The sequence below is a fragment of the Gambusia affinis genome, linkage group LG21 (assembly GCF_019740435.1).
Source record: "Gambusia affinis linkage group LG21, SWU_Gaff_1.0, whole genome shotgun sequence".
NCBI classification, from domain to species: domain Eukaryota; kingdom Metazoa; phylum Chordata; class Actinopteri; order Cyprinodontiformes; family Poeciliidae; genus Gambusia; species Gambusia affinis.
In genome coordinates, this window is record NC_057888.1 from 21,148,870 (window position 1) to 21,174,384 (window position 25,515).

The 25,515-nt window shown below is 40.0% G+C and overlaps 1 protein-coding gene across 7 annotated transcripts in view; it reads left to right on the forward strand.

Annotated features, from left to right (window-relative positions):
* Window positions 1-25,034, forward strand: part of LOC122824689 (microtubule-associated protein 4) — a 96,784-nt gene extending 71,750 nt beyond the window's left edge. For 4 of the 7 annotated variants that reach the window (XM_044105568.1, XM_044105564.1, XM_044105567.1 and 1 more), the window contains 10 exons: window positions 2,912-3,930; window positions 5,751-6,008; window positions 7,918-8,110; window positions 8,208-8,273; window positions 11,004-11,302; window positions 15,671-15,763; window positions 16,885-16,966; window positions 17,766-17,875; window positions 18,721-18,910; window positions 19,963-25,034. In XM_044105568.1, the coding sequence (XP_043961503.1) occupies window positions 2,912-3,930; window positions 5,751-6,008; window positions 7,918-8,110; window positions 8,208-8,273; window positions 11,004-11,302; window positions 15,671-15,763; window positions 16,885-16,966; window positions 17,766-17,875; window positions 18,721-18,910; window positions 19,963-19,970 (2,318 nt within the window). In that variant the 3' untranslated portion in view covers window positions 19,971-25,034. Of the gene's footprint in view, window positions 1-2,911; window positions 3,931-5,750; window positions 6,009-7,917; window positions 8,111-8,207; window positions 8,274-11,003; window positions 11,303-13,303; window positions 13,361-15,670; window positions 15,764-16,884; window positions 16,967-17,765; window positions 17,876-18,720; window positions 18,911-19,962 lie in introns of all 7 variants that reach the window. The other 3 variants (XM_044105562.1, XM_044105563.1, XM_044105570.1) reach the window with 3 other exon arrangements.
* The last annotated feature ends 481 nt before the right edge of the window (window positions 25,035-25,515 follow it).

Here is a 25,515-nt window from a genome sequence, read left to right on the forward strand (position 1 = left end):
TGCTAAAGGTTCTCTCGATGCATAAAGTTTTACAAAAAAACTCCACTCACACTGTTGTTTGCCAATCTTGATGTCTTGTTGTGATTACCACTAAGCTCTTAAAGAGGCTTTCTGGTCATGTCCCACATTTAATATTTAGCGCCACTTACAGGTCTGGGGGAGTTAGTACAGCATTCTGAGCTGTTCACTTCAGACTATACAGTAGGGTTGTCAAACTCCAGTCCTGGAGGGTCACTGTCCTGCAGTTTTTAGATGTGCCACAGGTAAAAAACACTGGAATGAAATGGCTTAATTACCTCTTTCTTGTGTAGATCAGTTCTCCAGAGTCTTGCTAATGACCTAGTTATTCTATTCAGGTGTGGTGCAGCAGAGGCACATCTAAAAGTTGCTGGGCAGTGGCCCTCCAGGACTGGAGTTTGACACCTGTGCTATACAGCATATTACTCGTTGTTACAGTTAAATATAATAATTTTAAAGTAGTTTGACTGACTAGATGAAAACTCACCAAAGGCAAGGTAAAAAACATTTCATGTTTCATACACCCTGAAAATTGATATTAACAGGCTATAATCTCTATTTTCTTGCATTATTTTTTACACAAATACTTATTTCTTATTCTTAATTCTTATATCAGCTACATATAGTACAATATTTTAAAGCATCACATGTAATTTTTGCATGTTAAGATGACTAATTTTAAAAAACTCAAATTTAAAAAAAGTCAAATGTTTAATCTTCATATTTTAAAACAGAATTACTGCATTCAGTGTTAGAGGTGTGCTAAATTCACTCGTTACTTGTGACTTGACCTAGATGATGTTGAAATGCTTTTGAAGGGGCTTTGTGTTAACCTCTGAGTCATTAAGAGTAATCACTCTAAAACTGGTCATCTGTTGTTTAAAGGAGCAGAAAAAAGACCATTTCATTGTTTTTGCAAATGCATTTATTTTATTGTGAAAATAATTTCTTTTTTTTTTCAGAAAAAACAGAAAATCCATCCATCAACAGCTCCTTAATATGTCTACCAAATGTAGCTGTATCACCTTTTTATCCCATCACTTTAAAGTGTTTTTTTTTCTTCCACTAAACAGTGACAGGTTTTGTAAGGGCAGTGTCTTGCATGGGCTGATTATATAATCCTCTCAGGGCCGCTAAAAAGTGCTTTAGAAACTAGTCTGCAATTGTTTACCAAACAATAAGTTGTGCTTCATGATGGGACAATGGAATAGAGCAGCATAAATATCCAAGTTCCCAGCATGGATTTTTATTAGAGACAGCCTTAAGCAGAGCTTGAATAGAAGAGCAGAGTCTGCATATTTTAATGTGAAACAACAAGAACAAAAACCACTGAGTGGAAGCAGAGCTCTCTGGGAGAGTTTAAGCTGTAACAGCCCTAAATGAGCTTTAAATGTTCTCGTTATGCTAATGAAACCTTGAAATGAATTGGCTCCTGCACCCAGATGCTCATTGTTCTTCAGTGCCAAATGTAGAGGATTATCAGCCATGTCCTGTAAAAACACCACACTGTTAGACTTTACAGAACCTTCAGAGCAATGATTATATTACCCTGTTTCTATGAAATCATCTTCTGAAGACCTCCTTTCTCTATGCTGGATGCTTCTAGCCTCAGACTATCAACAGTTAGCTAAACCGAGTTAGTTAAACTTGTTTTAGCTAGTTAGCTAACCTTTGTTAGCTGCCTAATTACAGCTAGCCAAGTTAGTTGATAAACTTGGTTTAGCATTGTTGCTAACTGTTGGCTAAACCAAGTTTACTAAACAAACCTGGCTAGCTGTTTCTGTTTGGCTAGGTTACTTTGAGAAGAAGAATTGATATATTAGTTAAAATGTGACTGGATGTAAGGTTAGATGATATGAAGAAATAAAATGCAGAAATCCAGTTTGTGGAAATGAGATGCTCGCAGGAGGAAAAGTGTTAGAGGGAGTAAAGTAGCCTGGGGGGAAACTCCCGCTGGCAGTTTTAATGAAGCTATTTTCTGCAGGCTTTTCACAGCTGTGACACGTATCGGGTTTCTGCCCTAATTAAAAGATCCGGTTGGTCTGCTATCTCACTCCATGTTTACAGCACATAAAGTGAAGTCTTTGTTTAAGCAGCTGCATTTTACAGCGAGGTACCTGTTTGTGTTTTCTGGAAAGGGTCAGATGTCGCAGTTTGAGGTTTTGGCCACTTTATGTTCAAGACAGTCGTCAAAAACACCGGTTGTGTTAGCAAGGGTGCAAATAAAAGGAAGAACCATTTATTTCCAGGCTGGGATTATATCAAATATTCAATTGTACCTGAAAAAACAAATTTATTCAGAAATGTGCTGTTCCTGGTTTTTCTTCCTTTGTTTCACTTTTCATCTGTTGTATATTCTCCTCGCCACTCCCATTTTTTTATATGTGATTATCAATAGATGTTTCTCTGTCTCTCAGCCACCACGATCAAAGACCAGTCCTGTCTTTATCTCTTTGTCTTGGCCCTCCTCTGATTGTTTACATTCTCATTCTGATTTAGTTTTTTCCTGTATGGTGAGCTTACCGCCAAAGAAAATGAAAAACTCATGCCAATAGTGTGTTAAATAGTACTCAGCCATTTCAGATCTTCTTTACATGAAACTGTGACAAGTGATTGTTGCACAAATGTTTTTGTATGTTTTTTTTTTTAACTTAATGGACATGAATTAGGAGCTGATAATAAATATTTTGTCAGCATTCAGATTGATACAATTTCTTCTCCTGTTCTGAGCAGCACCTTTTTGGTTTTCTGTTGCTTAAAGCAGAGATTCAAATTGTTTTCTTACCACACAACAAAAAGTAACTGTTATTAATTGCTTTTTACACTTAAAAGATTTTCAAGGTTATCTGGCTCTATTATTTAATAACCTTTTTTCCCTTTCCTTTGTCTGCAGTTTCATCTGACAAGACAGAGAAGAAGGACAAACAGGAGGATGGCGTGCAGAAGGTGGAGGCTTTAGATGTGTTGAACAAAGCTGAGCAAGGGAGCGTGAAGGTTGAATTCAGCACTAATGAAAGTTTGGTCAAAGTGGCGAATGAGGTAGAAAAGGGCAAGGAGAAAGCAAATGCACAGGAGGCAGAAAAGGTCAAAGAGGAACAACAAGCAGATAAAAAAAAGGAGATGGAGAAGCAGGCAAAAAGAGTGGAAGATCAAAAGGAAATGGAGAAGCTAAAAGACAAGGAGATGGAGAAAGTGGAAACCGCCCAACTGAAGGAAGAGGAGGAGGAGAAAAAGCCAAAGGTGGAAGAATCTCCTTTCAAAGTGGAAAAGAAAGAGAAGGTGGAGATGATCGACAAGATGGAGAACAAGGATGATAATGTAGAGAAGATCACCAACAACGAGAAACTGAAAAAGGAAGAGAAAGTGGAGAACAAACACAGCGAGAAAGCCGAAAAGGTGGACGAAAACGAGAAGTCTAAAGAGGAGAAGAAAGTGCAAGATGCAGAAAAGCTGGATAAGAACCAGGATAGCAAGGTGGAAGAAAAAGCAGAAAACAAAACAAGTGAGATGGCAGAAAAATCAGAGATAAAGGATGACAAAGGCCAGCACAAAGTGGAAACGACTTCAGAGCAGCAGCTTCACCCCGCTGACGATAAGACAGAGACGAAGGCTGACGTGGAGCTGAAAACCGAGGCGGCAGCAGAGAAAGAAAAGGCCGACGCCGGGGAAGCCAAGACGGTGGAGAAAAAGGACAATGCAACCACTCCTCCGGAGAAGCCTGTTGAAAAAGAGGCACAGAAGACAGAAAAGGAGGAGAAGGCAGATAAAAAGACAGTAGAGAAGAAAGACAGTAAGAAGGAAAAGGCTGTCAAAGCAGATGGAGACAAGGCAAAGAAACCTGTGAAAACTGTGACCAACGGAAGCAGCGCAACAGCAAGCAAGGACCTTTCTGCTGGAGACAGGAAGACCAAGGTAGGACTTATTCCATGCAGAGGCGATCTACAGCACATCTTAGCCCCACATAATCCATCAAAACGAGTCACAGTCATGTTTTCAGAAGACTGCAATGCAGATACAGATTCACATATAATCCATCAGTCCAGTTCTAAACAAAGGAAGTCTGACTTGCACCAAAAACTAGATGTAGTTATGATTCATCACAAACAAAGAATTAGAAATTCTTGAAACATTTGGAGGTTATTGCCTCTGAGCTGAGCTTCACCAGGAAATCTTGATGCACCAATCAAACATTTTGTGACAAATTTCCCCCTGCTGATACTGGTTTTATACAATTATTAATTCTCTTTAAGGACTACAACAGGAGTGCACGTATAAATCAGACCCGATTTCCTTAATTTTGGGGTAACAATGATTGGTTGACACTTTTGAAACCAATCTTACTGTCTCCTTTCTCTCTGCCTTGAGGGAGGACTGATTGACCCACCCACCAGGTCATGTCTGCACATGTGCGGTTAACAATAATCATCCCACTATTGCCAACTTAGTCTCTTTGTCACTATATTTAGTGACTTTTCAGACAAAAAAAAAACAAAAACGTGGCGTTGACCAAAATCGGATTTGGCAGGTGAGACCATTTAAAGAACATGATCAGTGATAGGCCAGAAATCTCTTATCAGTGCACCCCTACAAAATATTGTTCCAGTAACCACAATAAATTGAAGTTTTAACTACCTTAAAATGAAATGCTTAAGCTAAATCAGTATCTCTGTCAAAAACAGCCCACAGCTGGAGAACACGCTGTGTCTTGCATCACTAAAGATCTCTAAATACAGTAAAATCCTCCAGGTTCAGAGTACAGAGCTACTTGGGAATAAAACCTAACATAATCATTAGACTTGTACTGTTTTTTCCACCACAATGTCTCTATCAATTTATTAGCTTTAGCCTCACAACCATTACAAATTATGCACCATGCCTGGGAATTGGACACAGTGAAATTCTATCCAGGAAGGCAGACATATTACCGGCATCCAGAATTTGCATGCATGGAATGTAATACCCTATGAAAATATTTTTATATTTTTCTCAAAATGAATACTTGCAAAGGACTGTTTGGATGCACAAAGTTCTGAAGTGTTGTTAAATAAATTAAGTCATTAAATTTTGGTTGTTAACCTAATTTTTCACAGGGGGTTACAAATCAACATCTTTAGAATCTTACATGAATAACTAGCAACTTGGCACATTTTGCACACTCGGCTATGCTAGCTGCAATCTTCTACCTTAAATGTGAGATTTCAATAAGACCGCCAACTTTTTCTAATTCAGCATCTTCTAGATGAGATTAAATTGGACTTTTCTAAAGGATAAGAAACAGCAACTTAGCCAAGCTACATTCAGCCTTCCTGAATTTTGCTAAATTCTCCCTGCTTGTTTTAGTTGAGTAGCAGCTTGAATGAACATTTAACACATCTTTTGCGTTTTACCTGATCAGTTGTCTGATCCTGAATATAGCTGAGCGCTAACAACATGTAGCATGTATGCAAAGGAGGGTTCTCGCGATCGGAAAAAAGGTTGAATATTTAATTTGTAACTCATCAGTCATCAAGCATTTACAGTATGCATTGTGTAAGCTTCAGAATCAGTTTGGTTTCTCTTTATTTGAAGCTTTTATCCTTCACAGCATATTATCTTGACATTTTTTTTTGCTTGAATTGCTGCTTGCACTTCTTAGCCCTGCTGCTGCTACCTATGATTTGATGTTTTATTTTTTTTTTTTCTGTTTGCTTCTTCTCTTTATTTTGCCTTCCATCATTGACCTGTTGTGGCAGCCCGCCACAGGGGTGACCAAACCGGTCGGTGGTGCCAAAACGCGACCAGCCACCGCTCCTGCCGGTGGCTCAGCCGCAGCCACCGCCAAACGCCCCACACCCCCCTCCACCAGCACTGCCACAGATAGAAAAACAACCACACTCAAGACAGCTTCTACAAGCACTGCTGGGCCTAAACGACCTCCTGCCAGTTCCACTAGTCGCCCATCATCCCAACCTTCCACCACAAGCACAGGCACACGAGATGTTAAACCGAAGGTAAGCATGGAGGATGAAGGTTTGCAAAAAGCTCTGCAGGAACAATCTCAAAGTTTACTTCACACAGGATACAACTAGATACATATGACATTTCTGCTGTCTCTCATACATGACAAGTTTCTTTGGCACACTTCCATAAAGACCACATTTATGGAACACACAACCAATAGCTCATTTATCAACACATTCTCCTCCCTGAGTTTTGACTCTCTGCAGTTTGTCCAGAGTTAACATAGGGCACTCAAAGGTTCAAGGGTTCAAAGGCCGATGGCTCACATGTCTTAGATGTCACCTTTGGTCAACACACCAGAATTCAATGATCGGTTAATCCCCATGCCTCTGGAGAACTTCAGCAGATTCTCCTGCTATTTTGAGGAAGTCATCTAGCCATTTTAGGACACATGCACACCAGCCCTGTTTTGGGCTCTTTAATAGATCTCTAGTTTGTTGGATTTGAAAGTTCGCTTCATTTGGGGAGGAGTGAATGCGTGATGGAACTCTGATGCCGATCGAAAACAGTAAACTCTGGTCCGCCTGAAAACCTCGGTTTCTTTTTGGTTAAAGTGAACTTTTTTAGGAACTTGTGAACGCCAAATGTTCCAGAGAGTGCTCCAAAAGTAGGAAGCGGACTACGCCGCAGTGTATTCTGGGTAAATACAACCAAAACAAACAGGAGAGTTTAGTGCTAGTTGGAGAAATAGCTCATGGTCTTTAGCCAAAGATGAAAGAGAAATGCTACAAATGCTAAAATATGATGCCACTCCTTTTTGGTTATTTTGACAGTGCATTGTGAAAGAGAACAGGAGCAGCTGAAAATGGAACAAATGTGGCAACTTTTACCGAACTGAACCTAATCTACTGAACTATCAGAGGTGGAAACAAGGACACATCTAAAACCTGCAGGACTCCCGCCCTGGAGTGGGACATGTCTTTTGTCTATTTGTCCCAATCATACATATTTGGAGTTGTTCCGTTTTGAGACGATGGATTGAACAACGCTCTGCGAGCATGGGGCAGGGATCTCTAACCTAACCCTGCTTTAAAAAATCCACTTCTGGCCTGAGTTATGTGTTGAAGGTCATCGTGATGTTATGAGCTCACTAATGGACTTTAATACTTATTCTGGATTTGCGGCTTGATCAAATTACGTAGATGTGGACTCATTTCACACTACGGTAAAAGGGGCTGACTAAGATGCACATTACACTTTTCATTTTTTATGTGGAAAAACAAAATTAGAAAATCACAAATCATTTTCTTTTATAACTGTTTGCCCAGGTTTCATAAAACCATTGACAGTTTATTGATTGACATCTGTCATTTTCACAGCATGACCCAGTGGAGTCTATTCAGATGTTCAATCTAGGGAAATATATCAGCTTCAGTTGCGCAACTGGCACTGGTTATTTTACGATTTCTCAATTAAAATGGCACATTTCTAGAAGCATTTAAAAACTTTCTTTACTTTGTACAGTAGGTTTCAGTTGTATCAAGGTTGATGAAGTTTCTTGAAATCCACCTCTCTGTCCCCATCTGTTGGTGACCTTCTTAAATGCAGCCAGTATGACGGTAACCCAGGCTCTGTTGGCCTTTATTTAGCCCCTGGCACCCTGAAGTGCAGGGTGACTCAGGTCAGGATGACTGGGCTGGATTTGGAGCATGGCATCATCCAACGGGCCACATGGTGATGCAATCATGTTTAACAGAATGAAATCCTCTTTCCTCATGATGTAAAATCATAGATTTTAAAAAGGATGCATTTACATTTTCATCAACTTTGAAAGCCCTGAGACAGTGGGGGGTTTGCAAAGAATCTAATGTAAAAACGGATGAAAAAGTCTGACCCGAATTTCAGTCAGTCAGCAGCCTTTGAATCACCACTTCTCTGCTCTCTTTTCTCCCGTCACAGACCACCACAGAGAAGCGCCCCCTGGTGCCGAAGGCCGGCAGTGGAACCACGAGTCACCCTGCCTCCGGCCCTGCTACCAAAAACGGAACGGTGAGCACTGCAGCCAGCAAAACCACTTCATCGGTGCGCACAGCCGCGTCCACTCGCACAACTACTACTACTACTACTACTACTGCAGCCAAAAAGCCTCTGGGTACGTCCAGTTTGGATGACATAACCATAATAGTTATTGCACGTCGGCATCTTTCTCATTGATTCATATACATATTTTCTCACAATGTGTGTTTCAGCCTCTAAAACTGACAGCATCAAACCAGGAGAAGAGAAGAAGCCCACCACTGTTAGGATTTCAACAGGTATCACAAAATGCCTCCATTTTGTATTTATAAATTATGGACTCATCTTTATGACATCACACATCCTGATTCATAAAAATAATAAGTGATATCAATTGATTTCCTTCAAAACGACCCTTGAAATTTTAAGGTCAGACTTGAATGCGCCACATTTTTTTACTGCTATGTTTTTACGCCAGCTTTTGGTTTAAATATATTAATTCTTTATTTCCAACATCTTTAATCTTGTATTCTCCTTTTCTATCTTTTCAGTTATATTTTAATGTCATACATCTCAGGGATACTTTAGACAGCAGTTTTAAGTCTGAGTGACTAAAAATTAATTAGTGTTTGCATGCTAACCTTAGCTGTCACCACGTTTCAGTTAAAACCCATCTCCATTGTCAAGTCTGACTTTAGCCATCTAATGTTTGATTCAGTTCTAGCCAAGATTGGTGTGTCTCCATTGTGAGTGTGTTCCTCTCTATGTTGACTTGAATATGTGGAGGAACTTGGACATCTGGATGGACTGTGTTTGTGCCGGGGCTGTGGTTGACTCTCCCATGACATCATTTATGGAGAAAGTGACTCTCAGGTGGTCAGTTTCTCCAAAATCTACCAGTTTATGTCGTTTGTTTTTGGTTTTTCCATCCAGTTGACTCTGTAAATGCTCTTCTATCATAACTGATTAAAAGGTTTGGACCTCAAGGTTTGTAGCTTGCCTACTTCTACAATAAAAGACTGTAGAAGTTGGCTCAGTTAATAAATACTGTCTGCTGTCACTCATATTGTGTGCAATACCTGCCTCATGTACCACAACTGGAGTGGTAGAAGCTGGACTAGGGAGGAGTCTGGTGATGGAAAGAACTGGTTAAAGCCTTACTGAGCACTTCACACCTCCTTCTAAAATGGGTTCAAAAAGCAGACTCACTGCCAAGCTCCCATTTGACCACCATTTTTGTTTTTAAAATGACGCATTTTAAAAAGGTATCATAAGATCGACTTTGAATGTTCTTGCAAATCAGATAAACTTTCTTTACTTTCATTGATGGACGATGGACCCCAGCAGAGTGGGGTAACCGAGTCAGACAGACAGTCCAACCGTGACTGTGGGTCTAGCAGAGAAAGACTTTGCTGCTGAAAAGCTCCGTAGACTTTTAAAAACCTCCAGCACAGCAGCCTGTGGATTACCAGCTGCTTGCTGTTGACAGGAGTTTGCAGCTCTTGCTGATGCAGCCTCAAGTTGTCTAATCTGCCAGGGTTCGTATATAGAAAGTCAAATTACTCTTAAGCTCCGTCAAAGCAACAGGGGCGGATTTCCTCAATTAAAGATGTCCCGAAAAAGAGACAGAGATATTCCCTAAGCTTGCAGGGAGGATTGATAGCACAACATGTGATTCAGCATGGCTCAGCAGTATGAAGGAATAGCTGACAAGAGGGGCCAAATAAATATGGATGGCAGATTTTCTTTGGCACAAATGTAGTGCCTGAGTGCTTCTTGCCTGTGGATGCTGAAGTCAAAGATATTATGTTAAATCGGCTTTACCCACACAAAGAAGATTTTAAAGTCAAGCCCTGAATATTTTCCTTTAATAATGGTGATTCCAACATCCTTCTGCTTCTTTTTGTCTGTCCTGTTTGCTTTCCAGCTTGTTTCTCAGCTTTCTCCATTTTTCATTTCACAACTTCCGTCTTCTTTGTCATTATCTGTCAGAGTTGAGAGACAGAGAATCCCCTTCTTGTTTTTCTCCTCTTCTATGTTTGGTGACATGAATAATTCAGCCTTGTTTTATGCAGTTATCTGGTCACCTTCGGATTAACTTTGAAGTTCTTTAAGAAATTATTTCTTTTAATAGTGTTGATGTTTGTCTTAAATGTAATTTTCTTCCCCATAAAGTAGATTTTGTGAAGCTATTATTGACACACAAAGTAGATTTAGAATGTTTCTATTCAGAGACAAATATCATAAAGGATGTGATGTGCTATCATGCTCATTTGTTTTTGATTGTTGATACATTTAAAGAATGTGCCGAATCATTTTTATAATAATTTCTCAGTTCAAACTTGCTTTTATGTAAGCCTGCTCTGACTGCACACAGCCGTTGCCATAGGAACTGATTGACAACAGCTCCACTTGTGTATCAGGATTCAACACTAAAAACAATAAAAACATTTCGCAAAAAAACATAACAATCAGTCTGTTACAGTATTCTGTTTTCAGACTTGATGTTTATTTTTGCAATAAGTGATCATATTATCACATTGATGATTGATTATCTCATTTAAACACCTGCTCTACTGATGGTCTCTCAGAAAATTGGTGTGTAGGTTGCCAAATCACTCCAAATTCTGCAGCACATCTACATGTTAAAGTTGTCAAAGTCAAGCTAGCATAATTAACTTACTTTTATTTCCCTCGCTATTTTTTTTAAACTAAAACTTTTTACTAAGCTGCAAAATGTGGTCATTGTTTCTTGTTATCTAGTTATCACTGTGCTGACAATTGGTAGCCAAACACTGCATCCTTTTTTCTTCTATACATCACGCGTACATTTAAGATTTAGCACGTAATGTTAGCAGCGTGGCAGCTAAAACCGCTGGTACTTATTATTGGCCCTCCATGAAGGAGTTGGTGGGGCAGGTTGCAACATAGAGAAACAATGAGATTGCAAATTTCTAAACTTGTTAAAAAAAATATATGACTATATTAAGGAGAGACTTTTGAATGCACTGTGTAAACTTTCCCTCCAGCCAACTCTACCAAGCCCAAGACCACTTCCACCACCTCAAGGAGCACGACTTCCACCACCGCTGCATCTCGCACTCGAACAACAGCAACCAAACCGGCTACGCTGTCCTCCGCTACGGCCACAGCAGCAGAGAAGAAGCCCCTGGGGCCCCGCACCCAGCGACCCACTGCAACCACGACGGCGAGCGCCACCCCAAGGCCCACGGCTCGACCCGGCACAGCGCCTGACCCCGACATCCGTAACGTCCGCTCAAAGATCGGCTCCACTGATAACATAAAGCACCAGCCTGGCGGCGGGAAGGTAGGTCCTGCTGTGTCTGATGGACTTCTCGTGCAACAGCATGCAGTTTCTGATTCCGATTCCAAATCCTCCCAGACTAACTGGAACTGTTCTCAGACTGCAGGGTCTATGATTAAAATGGTGCAGTGTCTCCCAGAGTTGCTTCTTTACTTTTGTTTCTTCTAAGGCTCTTCTCTTTGAGCAAAAGTGTCTTCATGTGCAGCCAGTTCTAAACATGTTGGCTCCTGGTCGATTCAGCCCTTCGTGGATTCGTACCCGTAAACAAACCATTTCTTACTTGCACACTAAAACCATTTTGTTTCTGGTTATTTTTGTTCGTAGTCGAATGAAACAAAGAATTCAACTATGAATTGTGAATAGTCATAAAAATGCTTAAATCTCATAGCATTTTGTAAGTGTTATGAGAAGCCATCATGCCTTCCTCATGGTTTGATCATCTTAATTAAGAATATGACAGTTGGTGTCTACATTAACAGAAAAATGTACAGGACCTAATGAAGCTGAATGTTAGCTCTATTGCTAGTTTGCATGTTTTACCACAGGAGGCATGAGTCCTCTCCTGGTACTCTGGCTTCCTCTCAAAGTCCAAAAATATATGTTATGCTAAATAGCCCTCATATGTAAGAGGTGTGTCCATGGGAATGGCCACACCCCCACATCTGATGGATGGTCTACTTGCTTTTAGTTTAAACAGAAAGCCAACTGTTGTTTGAGAACATCTTTACATAGAGTTAAAATAGATAATCTTTTAGTTTCTTAGGCTTTTTTGTGTAATGAAAACATTTAAATAGCTAAGCAAGTCTTCTCTGTAGTCTTGAGAAAAACATTTGTTGTTTCAGCCAGCTGACCAGCAGTGAACAAGAAGCAGGCGGGGCAGGGATGGTACTGCAAACCTCTCCCTCTCTGATTTAAAAAGATTTTCCATGAGATTTTAAGCTGCAGGAAAAGCTTGATAATTTTTTGTGTGTGTGAATTTAAAACTTACAGTCTGAGCTCTGATCAAACATCACATCTTAATTAATGTTAATTAATAAATATAAAACGGGGATTTCAGTAAGGTAGACCACAAATAGAATATCTACAACTAATTTAAACAATAAAAAATATAAAATATGCCCCCAGCTGCTACAAACTTATGAAGGAAACATTGAGTCTGAATCAGACACTACTTCTACAAGAGCAGAAGTAGTGAAGGGCCAAAATGACCAGCACCCAACACAAGTAGAAATGGTCTCTATCGTCATCATCTTCTCACTACTCACCTTTTCTTCTGCATGTTAACTAATTGCAATAAACACTCCATCTTCATCCATTATGCCATGGCACACATGAGCCACCCCCAAAGGTTGAGCTAACTTCCTAGATCGATGTTTTTGAGCTTTCCTTGTTTTTGAGATCCGTCGGCCCCCATCTTTGGAACGGACCACAGCTGCCCAGGAAATGGCTAAAATCCAGGAATATTTTAGACCCGCTCTAAGAACGCTTATAAATGTCTATTTTAATTGCTCAAACAAAAAAATTACACCATCCTAAACTCTGCCACCAAAGATAATATCTACAAGCTTTTTTTTATTGGTACTTTTGGGGTTACAGCCAATCAGCAGCTAGAAAAATGAATGACGCTCCTGGATTGGCTAATCCCAGCCAGTTGCATATAAATTAGTATTGTGTGTCAGTAGCATTGTGCCGAGATATTTTTGGAAAAGCTATAAACCACTTCAAGAAATCACAAAAACTTTTCTTGTGAAATTCAGGAGGTTTTTCTGGATGTTGTCATTTTCATCAACCTTTTGTCATCTGATACTTAAAAAAGCACAAACAAACGTACGTTGTTCTTCTTCTCTTGTTTCCCCCTATCTGGGCTTTTTGGAAAGTTTCTGAACCTCTCTCACTCTTTTAACCCACTGACATCCACAAATGTCTTTGTGCACGCCGGCCGCCTCCTCTCAGTTTGTTGTTGCAAGTGGCTCTCATTGATCGGGGGCCGGCTTCTCTTCCCAGGTGGCCTCTGCTTCTCAGAAAAGGGGCGTCACCACCAAAGAAAGCAGCCAGGGCAAAGTGAGTCGCCCTCCATCCTCCCCAACACGCTCTTTCTTATACTCTATTCATTCATTCATTCATTCATCAGCTGATTTTTGATAGCACATCTACATGTCAGAAGCTTCACAAATCAGTCAGTCTGAAATCTTATTGTCATGGTTCTAGAATGGTCAGGAGGTCGATTAACCGGATGTTGTTGTTTTTTTATTCCTATTCAGTAAGTGCTCCAATGTTTGGTTCTTTTATATTATTTACTTTTACAGCATTTCGTTTTATGTGCTTTCAGTCTGTTAACGTTTTGGAAAATAATGAGAAGCAAACATAATGCTGTTTTCAGTGACGAGTGCACATCTAATAACGCACTAACATCAAAGCTAATTTTTCATTTGCCGCTTTTGATAATTTTGGAAACATTTAGCACACTTAGCTTCCCCTAAATATTTTTTTAGAGAATTTGAAAAGCACTAATTCACTTGGCAATTTTGTAAAATTTCAGCTGGAAAAAAAAAAAAAAAGATCTGTATTGAAGTTTTTGTTATTAATTGCTAAGAACTCTAGTAGGTAATGCTCTTATTTTGAAATGTGTAAAGACTGTTTACACAAAATGTTCTGTTTCCTCCTGTTCTCTCTTTTTTTTCCCCAATCATTTTATTTCAAACAAGGAAATGTGTTTGGTGCCATCTGCTGACTGAGAGTTACATTGTCACCTATGGCAGTTTCAAAAATCAGAATTTCCTATTGAGGCATATTGACATTCATGCAGAGGCACATATTTTCTTCATGAAGGCTCAGCTGAGCCAACAGTAGAGTGAACTGAGGAATGAATTAAGTATCAGCCAATAGCGAACAGTTTCTTTTTTCCATTTTATATATTCTGCCGTTCTTTGTCTCTAATTCACAATAATTATCATGCTTTAAAGGGGGTCAAAATAGAACCCAGTATTATTTCAGCACTTTAAACAAGTATTCTGTGTCTTATTGAGTCCAGTGTCCACGTCCAGTGTTTGCAATCATTGCCAAACCTTTGGAGGGGACAAAGATATTGTGGTATTTTGGGATCTTTTTTTGTGTGTCTAAACAGTAAATAATTGCAAAGATTTAATGTTTTAACGCTTTTTTAAAATTAAAAAAACAAATACTTAAAAAAAAAAAAAAGTTGACATAGAGTTGCTTTGACATAGCGTGTATCAACCTCAGTGTCAACTTCTTGTCATCACTTGGTTAGAATTAATCACAGTTCACCGGCCTCTGCTTCTTCACCTGCTTTTTAAGAACGGACCACATGATGTCAGTGTGTGCTTTACAACATAAGTCCCGAATTTCAGCGTTTATCACTTTTGCCTTATAATATATTTCCCACAATACTGAAAAATGTGCAGGTCATCACAAAGTTGTTGTGGAATCATCCCACTTTATGTATACCAGTGTTCTTGACTGGAACATTGAGGAAGCCCACTTCACTTTGGATGATAAGCAACTTTAACATGAATAGGATCAGAATGCTTTGCTATTGGCACCATATCCATAACAGCTAACCCATAGTAGCTGTTTTTTCCTAGATGGAGAGTTTCTCTTTGTGGTCCTTGGTGTCACACCGTTGTTGTCCTAAAGTCTTTACCTCACTATGCATTCACACCAAGCTCTGCCATGTTGGTAACCTGATCCCAGACTCTTGATGCTCACTGGCTTCCTGGATGCAGAGCAGAGAGAGGAAGAGGAAGTTCATATCCTCTCTTCCATCCATCCACCCATCGTAATGGGCAATGTTCATATCCCCAACTCCAACGTCTTCCTGCCCGGCTTTCTATCTAAACGGCCAGAAAAAGGTTTAAAGACTGGCGGGAAAATCAAATGAGGTGGATTAGCAGTGCTCACCAACAACTACTGGTGTCATCCAGGGCACATTTGTGTAAAATGTCATCTCTGCTGCCCAGATATTGAACTATTAGCATGTCATAAGACTATTACACAGTACAGTCTTCAGTCAGAGGCTTTTTCATATTTAACTTCTACCAGAGGTCTTTTCTGTCCACAGCATCACCATTTATAACAACTCTGACTACATGAGTTATATCAACATTTAGTTACTCTTTATGTAACATTTTTAAATGTGAATTAGCAGCCACGGTAGGATTTGCTCTGTTGAACCTTGCTCTGTCCTGCTGTCTTGTCCTTTCTAACCTCAGCTGTGGTGGTTGCCTCTCCTATCCTGTCTTCCTCACCCTCTGCTTCATCTCTCCTGTCTAACTTCCTCCCCATGTGCTCCCAATCCCCTCCTTGGCCCTTCTCTGCCCTCTCCATTCTTGCCGCTGTGCTGTACTCATATAGGTTCAAATAGTCTCCAAAAAGCTGGACTTCAGCCACGTCACCTCACGCTTGGGCTCCAAGGACAATATGAAGCATGTTCCTGGTGGAGGGAATGTAAGTACTGTCTGGCCCACTAGCCCTGCTAGGAAGCTCCAGTCAGGAAGTCAACAACTCGACTCAAACCAGAACAAAGATGACAAATTAGATTTTAATCTTCTAATCAAATTTAATTAAGTTAATTCGCTCACTTTTCTAAGTCAGTTGGTGGTTCCTTGAACAGTCATTTTAAGGGATCCAGGTTCTTAAGAATTTCCTCACCAGATGAGGTCCCTTCCGCTTTCAAAAAAGCCAAAGCAGGACTCCAAGTTTCAAGTCCATTCAGAGAACCAGTAGGTGACGTCACTGAGGCTCAAAGCAGAACTACACACCCTATGGCACCAGCTACCCTCACCCCAAGTGAACCTGCTTCACCTTCCCCATGCTTCCTTAAACTTCCCCTCTGTCACCCTGTTCTGCCACTAACTCTGATTGGCTGTGACTGTTTTTTTTTTGTTTTTTTTCCAATGTGTCACATTCACTCAGGTGTTTTAGGCAGCACTGGATGTATGGTCCTATTATGGGATGCTTTTCTGGACTTGTTTTCAAATACAGTATCTTCTAAGACCGGGGCTTTAATGCTTTCATTTTGATTAATTACATAGATTTTAACATGTTAATTTTTTTTTGTTTTTTTCATTTGTTTGTTTTAAGAAAAGTTCTGGCCAGAACCGTTGTATCTGTGAGTTTTTGGTACACTCATAGATCTGATGCACATGCAGCATTTGCAGAGGACAGCGATATCTGACGAATTTACTTCAAAAAAACAATCTGATTGGTTCCTGTTGTGTTAAAGCTGTGCTAAAAGGAGTTAGCTCGTCAGTGAAGCTATTCAAGCTTAAAATATCGCGATTCTAAACATGCAGCAGCAGCACAGACATCCCCAGCGCTAACATCAGCTTCCACGGTCCATGAATGATCAGGAGTTCCTGAAACACAAAGATGAATGGGTAGAATAGGTCTTTCTGTGGCTTTTTAAATGAAGCTCTCATTTTTATAATGTTTTCTCAACCTTGAAACACTTACTCTTTCTAGTTTTTCTTCCTGAGATGAAGTAAACCTGGCAAAGGACCCTAACATCAGTCTGTGCTTTCAGAATAACAACTGACTTAAAAAATTTTTTTTATCAACTTCAACAGGTGCAGATACTCAACAAGAAGGTGGATGTAAGTAAGGTGACTTCAAAATGTGGATCCAAGGACAACATCAAGCACAAACCTGGTGAGCCAAGACTTGCTCTGATCCTGTTGTGTTGGTTATCTTTATAAATAGCATTTCCTCTTTTGAGCGTATACTTCTGAAGCCTGTGAAGTCATTTAAGATACCAAACGTTTCCCTAAAGTTTTAATTGGCCAGTCATTGGTAGAAACAATGGATAAAGAAGAAATGTGTCATTTTAAAACATAACTGAAGGAAATTTAAGACCTTGAATGGGAATTTTGGGCTTTTTAATTATTTTTAGGAGCCAAAATTGAGGTAAGGTTTTAAGACTTTTAATACATCTAAAGTCTCCAGAAACCTGCATGTAGAGCTATTTGGCAGGAAAGGTCAGTACCATGTTGGAAGTGAACAAAACACAGGATATAGCGCGACCCACATTTGGAGGCTTCGAGTCCTCGACGCGGCCGTCTCGGGTTCGATTCCCGGACCCGGCGATATGTGCCGCATGTCTTCCTCCGTCCTTTTCCACCTTTTTTGTCAGCCTACTTTCATATAAGGGACACTAGAGCCCACAAAAAGACCCCCTGGGTGGGAGACAAAATAAAAACCACAGGGTATGTTGGAATTAGGTCATCAACAGGAAAATGATGCCAAGACGGTTGGTGAAATGGGCTAGTTAAATTGAGATATTCTCTCGTTTTTGTGATGTATTAATAATCTTCTCTTGTATGCGTTGACCAGAAAATGCATGTATTTATTTAATGACCAGGTATAAATTTACGAGACCCTGGTGAAGTTGTTTGCTTCGCATGTTCTCCTGACGTCTGATTATCAGACTGATTGTTATTGTGCCCTGCAGGCGGAGGCGTGAAGATCGAGCCCAACAAAGTGAACACTAGGGAAAAGGCTCAGCCCAAAGTGGGGTCAGTGGACAACGTGAGCCATTCTCCTGGAGGAGGGAACGTCAAGGTGAGGCTAGAATGGAGAGTTGGCCTGTAGGGCAGAAACTGCTGTTTTTACACTGCTGATATCTGAACAAAGCCAAAAGCTAAGTTCTTCATTCCCTGTATATCTGCATGTAAATACTAACTGATGTGGCACATGGTTAGCCCTGCTGACTTTATGATGAATTTACATCTTTACCCAGGTTCATGAGATCAAAAAAGAGTCATACAATTAAATCAACCGATTTTAATAAAATGCAAAATATATATTTTGGAGATCTCACTACTATATCCCTAACTACACAGGTATGTTGCACCCTTTGAGTACATAGAGACTTTTGATAGAATCCATTCATTGTTTACTGAGACCAAAAATTGTAAAGGTGCCTTTTTGGGTAATTAGTAAATTGTACACATCCAGTTCTTGAGAAAAGGCGATATTAGGTTTAGGAGGATGAATTGAGATGAGGAAACTAATAATTCCTATTTTTTTATAATACATAACTCAGCTACAAACTGTGTTTTAAAGAATTTGTGAGCTTAACTTTCATTTTTAAAGCCAAAAAGGTATTAAAAATCTTAAAGTGCTTCTTGTATTTTATATAAAGTGCGTCTTGTATTTTATTGTTCAAAGCTGTGTTGGTTCACGGTTCATACTCAGTATTTTACTCCAGCTTTTCCATAGTGTCCTATTCTTTATGTCTGTTTGGTCATTTGATGCTAAAACCTTAGCTCTTTTGGCTTTGTGTCATTCCATCTCTTTCCACGAGCCTTAAGTATTCACAGTCAGAGGCTAACTTGTCTGACTGGGATTTTCTTGCCAGTTTGTTCCATCCACACCAACTGACATGCCTCTTTGTGTGTTTCTAGGCTGAGGGACCGCAGGAGACAGAGGGAAATGCAACTCCCATGACTAGCAGCCTGGCCCCGGCTCCAGACCCCAAGATGGGACCTGCAGGGACCCCTAATGCCCAGGAGAACGGGCTGAAGGACGGGGCTCCCAGTGATGGTGAGGGTGTCCAAGAGCCCCAGGCTCTGGACTCTCTAATGCCAGAGACAAGTAAGTTTCTATATGCGCTCCAAGTTTCCATTTTAGGTTTGATGACCTCATTGGAAATTCAGATGTTCAAAGAGACTGACAGAAGAAGTCAACGATGCTCACAAAAGTTCTTTTGCCAGGAACCATCCCCCAAGACCAGGGGTTCCCAGAGCTGAGGGTCAGATGAGAGCTGCTCTTATTGGTGCAGCTCTCAGTTGAACTCATTTTACTTTAAGGACAGTCCACAGCATTTCAGCAGGATTGAGACAGAGGACATTCCAGGAGGTCAATGTTAGCCTGCTATTCCATCCAAAAGTAGTTTAATGTGTACTGGGTAACTATTTTCCCGACTCTTGCCGTTTTGTAAACTGATGATTGGTCCTCCTTCATGATTCCACCAATTCTGAAGCCCCAAAACAGACTCACACCGTGATGACACTCAAACTGTGCTTTGCAATTAGTAGTGTTCATAGGTTTGAAAGCCTCATGTTGACTTTACCACAGTCTTAAAGCTCCCACATACTCAGGCATACTATGCGTATTCTGTGAGCCACACACATTGTCTGCTTACAGTTGAGAATTCATTGTCAAGCATACCGATTTCCCATATTTCTCATGACAAATTCCTTTTATATGTCGAATTCGAAAGAAGCCAGCTGACATGACTCAGGCGTCTTCCGGATCTGTCTCGGGTTTTCCTATGCAGAGGTAGTAGGGGAGACTGAAGTCTGGACGTATGAAGATCTCCCTCAGTCAGGTCCCAGATAAGTGGATTAAAAGAACTTCCACAAGATGGCGCTGACTCAACATCAACAGCTCTGTGCAGCATACAAAACAGTTGAATGTGAACCTTGTTACCTCTGAGCAATTTACTTTGAGGCACCAAGTATGGAAAAACTGACCTTTGCGCAGACATTGAGTTTGCCTTGATTACGAGGGGGTGACGTTTGCCGGAGTACGTGGGAGCCTTTAGCCATCATACAGTATCATCTCTGCGTGTGCTGTGTCTGAATGCATCTGTATTTCTCATGTCTGCAGTCCATCTGATTATATTTTGACTTTTTATCTTACAGGCATCTAATTCTGCTATCCCTCTGCCCTCCTCATTTCAACTACCCCCTATAATATCACCGCCTCTCCCTCCCCTTTTTCCTCACTGTAAATATGTTTTTTTTTTCCTTCTCCTTGCCTCACTTTTACTCCCCCTCCAATCCCACCCAAACCCCCTGTTCCCTTTTCTCCTAACCCCTCTGCTGCAGATTGAGTCTATCGAGCTCAACTTCCGCGAGAATGCTCGCTCTCGCACGGACCACAGCGCTGACATCACCATCTGGCCAGCCCCCCACAGGACAACGGCAACAGTTCCCGCCCACATGGTTCCTCGTTCTCCCCGCATGGCCAACCAAAGCCACCACCCAGATTCTTGCAGTGTTACCCCATTGAGTCTCGACTTCCCCTCTCCCCCCTCCTTACTACACCTACAGGTGGAGGTCCGGGGGGATGCCAGCGGCGTTTCCGTGAAGGGATCCCAACCTCTTTAACCCCATTTAATCTCACATCAGTTATTGGAAAATTAGAATCATCGTGCAGTAGTGCTTCTTTCACCTCGTCATGCGTCATTGCCTTCATCATCACCACCACTTTCATGTATTTACCTGAAGTAACTTTAGACTCTGACTGGTCCTGACCGGTACTTTATGTGAAGGAAAATTCCAGGACGGCAATGATCTCTCCGAGTCCGGCATCTTGGAATTGCCCGCTTTCACGTGGAAACCCAGTGGTGGGACCTTCTAGAAAAACCACCATCATTCCCCCTGCACACCCACCAGATGGCAGCAACAGTCTCTTCAGTAGTGACCAGAACAATTTGGCTCTCCTATTGGATTGCCATCTCTTTTTCCTTGTGATTTTAGGAGCTGTTTTTCCCCCAAGTAGCCACATAATCTCTGCTTCTGTAACGTCGTAGTAATTCAGTATCCATTTCATCATGGCTTCCTCTTCCTTCGTCATCATGCAACCATATGCAATCTGACTTAACAAAAAAGAAGGCTGTTTGAATCATTTTAGCCAATTTAACTCTTTATTCTCTGTGTTTGTGATGAGGTGTTTGATTGAAAAGATTATATATAGAAATGAGCATCTGTGTTCTGTTTGGATCCTCTTTATTTCCTTCTTTCCATCATGTTCCTTGACAATAGAACTAGGTTGTATTTAATATATCAATTCTATACTATTTTATTTTATTTTCATCAAGTAGTGCTCAGAAAATCTATGAAACACGCACATGTTCTTGCAAACTAAGACACACAGTGTGAAGGAGATGAAGAATGTCGCTGAACTTTGAGGAAAAGGTTGATAGATGAAATACAAAAGGAATTTCAGAGTCGTGGTTAAATATCAGATACGTGGTCAGTGTTGTGACTGAACAGGTTTTAAATAATATAAAATAGGACGTTTGCTGAAGCAGAGGAGCTTTCACTGAGTCCAGAGGGAGAAGAGGGAGATGCAGTTCAGATTGCTTCTGAAACGAAAGGAACTGAGTGTCTCATATGTGCCTCCTATTTGTCTTACCTTAAAAAAAAAAAAGAATCCCAATAGATAAGAGTGATGCAGTTTCACGCCTAAAACAGCTCAGAGAGAGAGAGCGAATACGTATGGTGGCAGATGAAGAGTTTTTCTGTTCTGAACAGTATGGTTTTGGTGTTGCCCTGGTTGACTGTTGTTCTATTTTTAGGTGTTTCTGTGCGGGTCAGGTTAGTGTGGTTTTGGGAGTTCGCTCAAGATTCAGTTAAATTTAGAAATCATTTACAGTCCTGAGTGTTCAGTGCTCTTCTTGTTGGCGTACTTCCATTGGGACGTGGTCTTACTTTCTTCTCTTTTCTTGTAGCAACCTGTTGCCTCCTGATGCCTTTCTAATGCATGGCTAGAAAATAGAAACTCAACCCCAAAATCAAAGCTCATGGGTTTTACTCCAGGTGTTCTGTTCTGGTATTGCTTGCATAATTTAAAAATTAGAAATTAACAGGAGGTTCTTGTGATGGTTTGGTGTTACGATTTAATCATGCTGCTCCAACATTGTACATACTCATTACGCCACTTAACTATTGTTGAAAATCTTTTAGCCAAAAGATATTTTAGTAGGTTATCAGTGGTCATTTGATTTGTAAAATATGTCTATCAATACTTTTAATATGTTGCTTTGATATATCCAGGATATTATAGGAAATATATATTATTCTGTTTAGCTAATACATACATATCACAATATGTGGTTATTACATGGCGCTTGTTAGCAAACAGTGCTACATTAGCAATTTTTTCAACATGTCAAGCAAACAATTTTAAGCTTACCATTTTACTTATAACCAGCTTTTCATAAACTATTCGTCTTCTTAGGAACTATTAATATTTAATACAGGCTTTACCATGGTCACCTACTAGCTAACAGCACCACCTACCAGCTAGCGACACTTAGCTCATCTAATTTGAGCATGAGTTGACATGTTTTTGCTAGTACACCCTAAAAAATGTCATTGTCAATATAATTTGGTTCTAAATGTGGTTTACTAATGTATGTACTAGTAACCAAACTGGCACTGAGTTCATGAAATGGCACCAAAGTGCAACATTTTAAAATGTTGAACCAATTACTGGATATTTTTTCTGTTCAAGTAAAATGCTTAAATATTATAAGAAAACTATAAAACTGTTTTTGGATTAAATTTAAAATGTAATGTATGTAATAGACTAAAATGACAGTTGGCAAAGGGCTCTGCATGGTCGCATCGAACTGTCGAAATCGATCCTCAGTGTTGCTGCTGCCGCATGACAAAAACCTAGTCATTTTGTTCACAGCTTTATGTCATCAGCCCCTTCTTGCCACAACCCCCTTGGCAAACTTTTCACTCCTCTCTCTGTGGAAAACTATCATGTGATTGGCCTTAACTTTATGGGTGTGTTTACTCGGAAAACAGTGCTACTCAGCGGTTCGACCATTAAGGGCCCTTAACCCTCTTGTTGTCTTACTCCTTTTCATGAGCCCAAAGCGAGTCAGCAATTTTTAGATCAGAGTAAATTTACCATCTTAAGACTGTTTCACTCTCAGAAATGCCACTGTAGTTTATGAAAACTCTGAGAATGCCAGAGAATGCTTGAACCTCTTGCAAAAGCAAATCCTCACTTGAACAAAATTGTTCTTATTAACTGTGTATAATCTCACTTAGAAATAACAGATCAAGTTCATTTTACTACGGTAAGTGGTGCAAAACTAAAGGCAGGTACTCACTTGTACTTAAATCCTAGTTTTATTCTTTTTTACATAGTCGTGGGCTCAGAATTTCTAATAACAGGCCTACAATGGTCACTATAATTTAATAAACTCAAATTTATTGAAGACAGATTTAGTTCTACCTGCAAAATCTTTTAAAAGAGAATATGTTATACAAAATATATGACAAACCTGTCCTTATCGCTTATCTCTAAATCTGTTAAAAAGGGCATGTCTTTAATCTCTATGCTGACTTCACATGCTTATCTTGGATTAGCCTTTCAGATCCTGAAGTCAAAATAACTTCATACAGTTGTGATTGATCAATAAAGCTTTGTGTCAAGAGGTTATGTCAGAATTCAAAGTCACACTTCAGAATCTTTATGTAAAGGAAATGTTTTTTATCAAGTTGATATTTTGCTATTGCTTTGATGAAACTAAACTGCACCTTAATGCTTTTAATCATATATCAAAGAGGATTAACTGTGATGTAGTGGTAAATCCACTTTTTATGAATAGTAACTCGAACATGAATGAGCTTTCACTTGGTAACAGTAACCTGTTTGTCAGTTTTACCGGATTTTTTCAGATTGTTCCCATTACAGTTCCTGTAAGTCTAGTAATAAATTGTACACATTCTGACACTTATAGGTTGTAACTTCATATACAAAAAGTTGTTGCTAAAGGTGTAGCTTTGATCTCGCAGCTGTTTTCTAGCTGAGCTCTTCCACGTGCCTGTCCGTAACTAAAACCCAGCTTTGCTTCTAGCCACAAGTTTCTATTCACCTCTTCTTCTGAGATTGTTCATTGATGCACTGTTACTCGCCCTGAAAACTACGAACAAACAACGTACAGCTGCAGTTATTGGTCTGTGGGCGGGAACGCTGCTTTTATTTCCACGTAGCTTTGCTAGTTTTTATGGGAGGAAGCGTTTTTATCATGACTGTTATGGCTGTTATTCTGAATACTTGTGACAACATGGTAAGCTTTGGCCTGTTTTTTGTTTTGTTTTATTTTGTTTTTCGAAAGGGGGCCACTGAAGTGAAAGAATGTCTGTCGAGATAAATTGTGCTAAAGACGCAACACTTTTGTACATGTATTTATCGTTGTGTTCCTGTAGCCTCGTGGCGGTTTTGCTCTCATGATTGAAGGGGATCGGGGAGTGATTTTCTTTTTTTTTCTTGCTTCAGTTTTACAGTTAGCATCGGACAAGACACCTGTCAACACAAATCTGTATTTGATTTCATTTGAAGTGCTGTCACGGCTTTATACATAAATACTGAAGTGGTATTATAGAACCTAATTAATTACGATTTTTCTAACATATTTTCTTATGTGTGCTGCCACAAGAAGCCCAGTCTTAAGAGATGAAAATAATGGAGAGAATAGCTCAAAAAGTAAGAATGCAGCGACCCCTGCTGGTTTAAGGATAAAGTTAAATGGAGCTGAAGAAAAACTGATGTAAATGAGGCTGACAAGTTAATATTGGGTAAGAATGGCACTTACAGAGCAGCAGCCTGTCCTAGAGAGAGCCTAACACACAGTTAGAGCTAGACAACTCACTGTAGCACCTGAAACCTCGCCGAGGAGCGTCGCAGAGCTTCAAATAAACATTTAACACTCGCTAACTGCTATTCCTGCAGAGCATGCTGAAAACCAACAATGGCTTGTGTTAGGTAGACTTTCTCTCATTTACAGAACTTCCTCGTTGTTTTGTTGTTGGGTTCTTTTTGTTGTTTTTGTTTTTTTTGCGTGGGATTATGTTTTTCTCAATATTTTGAGTTCTAGCTTTGGTTTTGAAAAAAGAAGTGTTTATTGTGATTACTTGTTAATTAGTGATGTGATTATTAAACATAAAATAAATTGGACTAAATTTCATACTTGTGTTAAATTGTATTTTTTGACGTTGGGGCTCAAACATGCACAGTGACCAGTTCCAGTTTTTACTAATGACTACAATATATATATGGAGAAATTTATGACAAATAGCCTATTTTAGTCCAGCTCAAATGATCATCTAACTTCATATGAGCACATGTGAAGTTGGGAAAGAGTCCTGCTGAGTCCTAGCACTAGAACAATCTTCCCCTGACTGCAGATTTCTGTAGCTGCCAGTGCAGAGCTTGCGCAACATCAATAGCAGGTGAGTGTGGGTGCACTGATAAGTGTATCTCTCAAGGCAGAATATTGAAATTTTAGACCTGTAGGAAACCTTTTAGCCCCACTGAGAATCAGGATGACTTCACGTAACAGGAAGAGGAGTGCTGTTTACCTCTTTCCGTTTTAACTTTTTTCCACCATTTCCCTTATATCGACCACCCTACCCACACGCGCGCGCGCGCGTCCCTACACGCACATT